At 36.4% G+C, this 8,422-nt stretch overlaps 1 protein-coding gene across 3 annotated transcripts in view; it reads right to left on the bottom strand.

Moving 5' to 3' along the window:
- Positions 1-826: 826 nt before the first annotated feature.
- grip2b (glutamate receptor interacting protein 2b) overlaps positions 827-8,422 on the bottom strand; it is a 105,127-nt gene continuing 97,531 nt past the window's right edge. For all 3 annotated transcript variants that reach the window (XM_052538444.1, XM_052538445.1, XM_052538446.1), the window contains exons 22-24: positions 8,058-8,285; positions 6,978-7,124; positions 827-5,564 (exon numbers count right to left, since the gene is read on the bottom strand). In XM_052538444.1, coding sequence (XP_052394404.1) covers positions 5,367-5,564; positions 6,978-7,124; positions 8,058-8,285 — 573 coding nt within the window. In that variant the 3' untranslated portion in view covers positions 827-5,366. The remainder of the gene's footprint in view (positions 5,565-6,977; positions 7,125-8,057; positions 8,286-8,422) is intronic.

Below are 8,422 nucleotides of genomic sequence, written 5' to 3'. Positions count from 1 at the left end.
ATCCATATATCTGTCCATCTATGTCTATCTGTCTATATCCATTCATCAATTCAAATATGCATCCATCTGAATATCTAGCCATCTATATCTGTCTATATCAATCCATCCATCTAATCTGTTTACCCATTTTTTTCTTTAACAATAAACAAAATCAGAAAATAAAATTACAAATGTAGATCATCCACAAAAAATCAATACAAAAGTCAGAATACTTATTTTTTACTCGAGTCATTTCGGCCTGAGGACATGCTGTCAGCCTTTTTTCTAATATTTTTACATGTACAAGTCTGGATACTGGGTATTTGACAGTTTGCTAAAGGGGCACTGGAAAACTGTCTCGGTTATGAAACACAAATGCCACCAAATTACCTTTAGACCTATAGAAAGTGGTTTTATGATTCACATAGTGAGCAAAAGTGATCCTTTGTGCTTGTGTTGTACAGCTCAACACCAACGATTCACTTTCAAAAATAGCCCTCTCCATTTCTCAGGAATTGAAAAGCACGTTTAGAAAAGACAGGTCGAAAACAGAACTGCATCTCAAAGGCACTGGCTGCTTAACAACTCACCAGCAGAATAACGTGACCAGCCAATCACTCACGGAGACTCAGGGGTTAAATCAAGTCCTGTGGGAGAGAGCACAGTACATTTTAGCCCAGCTTACCTCTGCTCTACTTGGACACGATGACTTCACTGTGAAGTGTGACGCCTGCATTATGTGACAGGTGAAACCTTTGTCTTCCTATTGGGAGTCTTTCAAAGACTTATTTACTCAGCTCAGAGCCTCTCAGAGCAACTTTTCAAATGCATTCAATTCGACTCAGTGTTGTGCATTTTACCTCTTTTATTCAGTTGTTTTTTAGAAAAGGATATCATTAGCACATTCCCATATCGATTAAGAATGGGTCTTCACACCAAACCAGTCTAGCCAAACCAGAATATATTTGTTTATCGGTTCTCTTTCGCCATTGTGCTTCAAATATGCTGTGGAAACAGCGAGGTTTAGAGTTCATACAAAAATACTGTACAGTGAATAGAACTTTCATATTACACATTCCAAAAATACACATTAATATCAATGCACACATAAATCAGGTATTTAAAATGCATAGGGATGAACAAGTTTGGAGCTTTATAAAGCTTATGTAAAATCCTTTAAAAGCCTTCTCTGGTCTCAATATTGCACATATAAAAGGAACCACATTGTCTTTCCTCCTGGAATAGTACATACAACATGTTACAATTCTTACTCTGAACAATACCATGGTTAGATGTCTGTGAAATGAAAACAGCCCCTCCTTTGACACTTCGTTTACTGGCCTGCAATGTGATGACCTGCAGACAAAATGTGGTCTACCACAAAGTACACACACACGCAAAAAAAAAGAGAGAAAACTTTAAATAAAATAAAAGTCTTATTTTGTTGCCTTCAGCTTTTGGAGGCAGTTGGTAGAATTACACAACTGACAGGAAGGTTGTGAAAAAAAAAAAAAAAAAAAAAAACTTAAAAGGGCCTAGGAGCGAGCCCTGGGTAGACTCCTAATGCAATGGGCCTAAACAGAGACTCTGATTGTTCAAAAGAATCTTGTAGAACAATGAGTGCTTTCGACAGGCACCTTACTGGAAATAGATTTTGCCTGTGCTTTCCAACATGGTAGTAAAGACTGCAGGGTGAGGAAATAAATTCACCTAATCCACAAATAATTACAGAGTATAAGTGTTTTGGTGTGGACATGACCACACTAAAGGAGACATAACACCCAAAATCAGGGCTGAGTATTTGCTTTTGGTTATTAGGTGAACCAAGTAAACATATTTAAGTCTGCAACCTATAAAGAGACAAAAGTACAGCAACTTTTTAGTGTTTAAAAAGTGAGTACTTTACCCCAAAAGGAAAATTCTGACAGTATTTACTAACCTTTATGTTGGTCCTGTACACTCTAAAAAGAAAAGTTCTTAACGTTGATGGCTCCATAAGGAATCTTTACCATCCATGGAAAAGTTCCATTCCATAAAAGCTTCTTTACAGGGGAAAAAAATGTTCTTAAGACTAGTTCTTTTAAGAACTGATCACTGAAAGGTTCTTTTGGAGAACCAAAAATGATTGTTCTATGGCATCACTCTTCTATGGCAACCCCCTTTTGGATGTGTAGGAAAAATAAATAAATAAAAATGTTCATGAAGCAAATTTTTATACAACAACAGTTCATAGTGACCATGTCCATCAAGTTGCAAAAAGCACATATGATATGCGCTAAAATTTTCCTAAAATAAAATATGACTAAACTATTCCTTCAGTTAACGAAGTTGGATTAGATAAATGATAAATTTCTTCATCCACGATAAAAAAACTGTGTAGGGTCTGTCCCAACTATGTAAACTGGAATCGTAAACCAATTAAAGACATTGTTTTTTTTTAGCGTATTTAGAACACAATGTTCCCTTTGAATATGCAAAAAAATGGAACCAGTTCCCAGAATAAAACCGGTTATTGATTCCTAGATTAGGCGTCCTAACGGTGGTTTTCGAGGAACATCAAAGACTTCAGATTCCATATGTCTCAAACCCACAAACCTACACAAAGGGATCAGACACACCCTCAAACAAGTTTACTTAAAAGCGCTTTAACCAGATGTTCACGTCAAATGTTCCACAAAAGAAGTGTCATGTGGGGTGAAACGGTTCTCATAACAGCGGAATATTCCATGATCCAAACACACAACACAAAAGAAGACACTAAACGTCCTCCGTTCCCCTTTCAGATGTTGAGATATATTCTATCTTGACATCTGGCCCAACGGAGACCATAAATCTCAAATTTGTGAAACACTAGATAAATGTTTAGTGGAGGTTAATAGACTGTGGGGCCGCATGTCCACAGAGATGTGACCTTCGTAAAACCTGGGTGCCCCACAAGTGCGGAACACGAGTTAATGATGTGACGGCTTTACAAACTCTCCTGAACTGAGGTGTCTGAAATAGCCTGTGGTGGAAACATTTCTAATATTTGGCCAGTGTTGGCAAATGGTGGCTTGGCGACAGTCTACCATGAAAGAACGTGCCCTTGAGGCCAGGATGTCAGTGGGGACTGGAGTGAATGCTACACTGCGGCATCATTTTGGTGTTAAAAGATAAAGAGAGGTATGTGGAGAGAGAAGGTAGGGCTACCACTGTACTTACTACGAGAAGCTTTTCAAGAAGTCGGGACATGTCAGACCTCGGTTTTATTGCTGCATGAGAGTACATGTGGCCATTTGAGAGTGTAGGTAATGGAAGTAAGTGTGTACATGTGCTAACAAAGTGTCAACAAATTAAGTTTTTGCATTTCACTTTTTCGTATAACAGAGTTGAACAGTTAAGGTTGATCAACGCAGTCAACACTAATGTTTAATAACTATTTAGGAAATATGTTATGTATTATATAATTTTTCCGCCATTGTTAAAAGTGTCCGAATAATCTCACTTCCTAGGAAATGTAGCTTTTTTTTTTTTTCGCAATGTGGGAATACATACAGTAACAGGGTTGCATATTTGAAATTTTGATTTCTGTTATATTACATAATATTTTATCTAACATACCTAATCGACCTCATTGGGTCGAAAAACTGCGTCTATTGCAGTAAAAAAGTAATGCCACACTAAAATATATATTATTCATGGAAAATGCATTGTACTCCCATGAAATAATAAATGTGTTGTTGACAGAGAGGCTATGAAGTCTTTGTTGACATTATCAAACAGCAACTTTCTTTTAAGAGCAGCAGGCAGTCACCATGTGCTTTGATGCCGTGCCACTCGTGGCCTGAAGCATTTGTGTATGTTTGTGTCTGACACAGAAGCAAATATAAGTTTATTTCTAGGGGAGTCTATAGTATTTATGCATGCAGGGGACAAAGAATGATTGTGTTTGGTCTGTTTATAGTAGTAGTGTATGTGTTTGTGAGAAAGGACAATGTGTGCCTGAAGGTATTCCTGCAGTGACTCATCCCGGACTAAAACAAAAATAATGCTTAATTTGTAGTTTGTTGTGGAAGGAAAAACAGTTGTTACTAAAAATGGAAACGTAAGACATTTAAGAACTGCTTACATCTAATGGTGATCTACTTCAAATGCAGAATTATTGATCTTTTTTCTGTTTTGTAAACATTTGGGCACAGTATGTTTGTATCTGCTTGGGGATTCAAACAAAAATGTGATCTACATCAAAAGCTGTTTTTTTTTTCTGTTTTGTAAACATTTCGACAGAGTATGTTTGTATCTGAAAAGAAAAGAAAAGAAAAAAGAAAACACTATGTGGGAAAAATATTTTACATCTTGGACACAAATTAAGAATTTGTTTCCTGATTTTAGTTGAATCGTTGTCACGTTATACTGATTCATTTCTACGTTTTGACCAACAGTTTACCAAAACAAAGCGACAAATCAGCACCATCTTACTACTGATTAAATAAAACAAAAAATAAAGGGAATTAATTAGTATTACGTCATCACAATTTACTAAAACGAGGAAACAAATCAGGACCATGTGACGACGGTTTAAAATAAAAATGAGGGAATGAATCAGTACAACGTTACTAAAACTAGGAGACTCAATTAAATCAAGCGAATGAATTAATTATTCTTCTGTGGCCATTATACTGTATATATATATATCTCTGCCCTCATATCACGTGAAAGGCTTATAAAGAAAATAAAAAATTGTTTTGATGGCGTGACATACATGTATGGTGTATGCATTGTAGTAGGCCAAAATTATTATTATTATTTTAAACTGGCACAGATCGTTTTGAATTTTACACTGAAAACTGGCTCAAATCTTTTGTTGTTTCAGTTCCACAGGCGCTCCTTATAATCTGGATATTTGAGTTCATTTGAGCTTCGTAATGAAAGCAGTGAATCATGGCTCCTTCTGATAGTCTGTTGCAACAAATGGTCCAGTGTGGTCATAGTCTGAGTTACCCAGTGGTCACAGGTCCAGTGTGGTCATAGTCTGAGTTACCCAGTGGTCACAGGTCCAGTGTGGTCATAGTCTGAGTTACCCAGTGGTCACAGGTCCAGTGTGGTCATAGTCTGAGTTACCCAGTGGTCACAGGTCCAGTGTGGTCATAGTCTGAGTTACCCAGTGGTCACAGGTCCAGTGTGGTCATAGTCTGAGTTACCCAGTGGTCACAGGTCCAGTGTGGTCATAGTCTGAGTTACCCAGTGGTCACAGGTCCAGTGTGGTCATAGTCTGAGTTACCCAGTGGTCACAGGTCCAGTGTGGTCATAGTCTGAGTTACCCAGTGGTCACAGGTCCAGTGTGGTCATAGTCTGAGTTACCCAGTGGTCACAGGTCCAGTGTGGTCATAGTCTGAGTTACCCAGTGGTCACAGGTCCAGTGTGCTGGTCTGGTGCTCGCGGGAATGGCCTACAGGGTTGAAGGGTTGATGGCAGTTGTGGGGCTGGGCGACACCCGGCTGTGCTAACGGGTTTCGGCTAATCACCAGCTCAAGTCTGTCTCCGGCCTCTGTGATGAGGGGCACAGCTAAGCAGCAGTCGAAATCTCGTGTCCGCACGTGGTTCACCTGTTGGAAAAACATTTAGACATTGAATTCAGAAGAATTCAAGTAAGAAAAATGAAGGGTCTCTTTTGTTTGGTATCATTTAGAATAATTACATTTTTAATTTTCCCCATCACTAGCAGTAGCATGTTGATATTGTTTACTTAAAAAAATATATATATATATAAAACAATGATATGATATATATAGTTAATTTCAGCAGTAAAGTTGAAATAAAACAAAAATATGAAAATTAAAACCATTAAGTAAAAATAAATTAGTAAATAAGTAAATAAATGAGAAATGTTGGCAACTAACTGAAATAAAATACATTTAACTACCAATACTAGAATAGAATATATTAATATATTAAAATATATATTTTTTAAATGAAAAAAGCACAAAACAAAATTACCAAAACTAAAATTAAAATGAAAACTGAAAATAAATAAGAGAAAGTTAATTTAATTGCATACTCTAATCAACTGAATTTAGTGATTGTTTAGACAAAATATTTTAAATCTAACTTTCTTTCTTAAATAATGCAAAACCAACCAACCAACCAACAAACATTTAATCAAAAAGTAACTCCCAGGATATGTCAGGTTTCCTTAAAAATAAATCATGGATCTAAATATGTTAGAACTTATTATTATTATTGTTATTTTAATAAATACAACTTTATGAAGTACATTATCTTAAAGTAAAAATCATTTGTAAGTTTGAAAAACAAAATTTCAATGCATAAAAAACACTTACAATATTAATAAATGAGGATTTTATGACAAAATATTTCTAATATATTATAATATATTAATTTAATATATTATTTCTAATATTTCTATATATATCTAACTTATATATATATATATACTTTATAGACTTAATTAACATAATGGTATAAATGTTCTACAGAATTGTATCTCGTTAGGGTCTTTAAAATAACTTTTCATCATACTAACATCAATGCAACTCCAAGTTAAGTTTATTCTGAAAATTTCAACCCATTATTACATTTGAAAAAACACAGAAAACCACACCATAAAGCAAGCACCTACAACTAAACCATAGCATCTTTTTTCAACCTCAAACAAACTCTGCTTGCAGTGTGTTATCGGTGGTTGACACATCACAGCTGTTAAGTATAATTTTAAAACAGATTTAATAATTTCCACAGCCAGTGAAGTGTGCTAGATTAGTACTAGAGGGACCTCTCTAAGATTTGACCACAAGTGCTGTGTAGCCATGCAGAAGATCCAGTCAAATCACTTTTTAACTCGACATGTCCTCCCAGAGTCAAAGGCCTACAGACGCTCTCACACCTCACTCTGGCCCTCTCAGAGTGAGTTTATATTTAACTGAGCTGGGCAGATCGTATAGCTGGGGAAAGGGAGGGTGCGCTGGGAAACCAGCGTGTGGTGATCTGAGAAGAGGCACCTGAAGGATCCTGTCGTAGGGTTTGAGTCCAGCGCGGTCCGCCGGACCCTCAGGTCTGATCATGTTCACATAAACACCCTTTTCCAGGAAACCGTCCGATACGCTGAATCCAAAGTCATCACTTTCTGGGTCTTTCATCACAGTCACCTGTTGAACACAAACCTATTTTAACAATTTAACCATGAGCTAATTTCTTCTAAACATGTTCAGCAGATGATGTTGAAATATTAAAGGAACAGGTCGCAAGAATAAGTCCTTGGGCTGTAAAATAAAATAAAATAAAATAAAATAAAAATTATCTATCTATCTATCTATATATCTATCTATCTATCTATCTGTCTGTCTGTCTGTCTGTCTATTTTTCTATCTAAATTTAATTATTTTTTTTTTTTTTGTAATGTTTAGTAAAAAAATTCTGAGAAACAAATATGTATAACAATATATTCTTAATATCTGCAACAATTTTTTTACATATGCAACATATTTTCAAGTAAATTTATGTCATTTTAAAGATGATTTTCCAAAGCTGTATGCAGTTATGTACATCTACTAAACAAAATAAACAAACATAAAAAGGCAAAGCAAAACAAAAACAAACTAAACTACAAACAAAAGTACAAAACAATATCTTCAAAGCAACTCCAAGCACATTTAAACAAAGAAAAGCTAAATAAAACAAAGTAAAAAAACAACAACAACAAGCAAACAAATCTTCAAAGCAGCTCCCATGACATGTCAATTTTCCTTGCAAATAAACCACTGTTATGTTGATGGGACGTGTGTATTATAATTTATGTGGTTTTGGATGAACTGCTTGAATTATCTTAAGGGAAAAAAACTCTTTTTGAGTTTGAAAAACAAAATTTCATGCTAAACTACATAAAATGCACCAGCAGTTTTAATCAGTGAGGGCTAAAGGTGTATCTCCCTGCCCTTTCCCATGGGCAGTTTCTGAGAGGAATGCTGTTCTTACACTCCCCAGTAGTAACTAATACCAACCAAACTGACCGAAACCTCAGAAGGAAGAGGAACATGTTTTATTTTCTCAGGGAATCCACACACAGTTTAACTTCGTCCCACCTTGTGCAGCTCTAACGGTGTGGGCGACAGGATGTCCTGGATCTCTTCTTTGATCCTCCGTGACTCCCAGGTCTTCTCGGACATGCGGAGCGTGCTCTTGTTCTTGGTCTCGTTGAGGAGATGCGGGGCTTTTCTCAGAGGGCTGAGGTGAGGTTGGTTGACCGTCTCACCGTGGGCCTTTCCACCCTCTACACCCAAACTCAGGGCACTGCCAGTCATTATAGAAGCCTACAGGTGGAAAACAACCACAAACATGAATAATTATTGGCTTTTTTACATGTCAACATTCTCCAGTGCGTTCAATAGGAAGCCTGTGATTGTGCTTTCATTAAGCAATTTGAAGCCCATCCTCATTTGCTTTTAAT

Source organism: Carassius gibelio, chromosome A22 (assembly GCF_023724105.1).
Source record: "Carassius gibelio isolate Cgi1373 ecotype wild population from Czech Republic chromosome A22, carGib1.2-hapl.c, whole genome shotgun sequence".
NCBI classification, from domain to species: domain Eukaryota; kingdom Metazoa; phylum Chordata; class Actinopteri; order Cypriniformes; family Cyprinidae; genus Carassius; species Carassius gibelio.
Note: the sequence above shows the minus strand (reverse complement) of the source record. Positions and strands in the feature narration are given on the sequence as shown.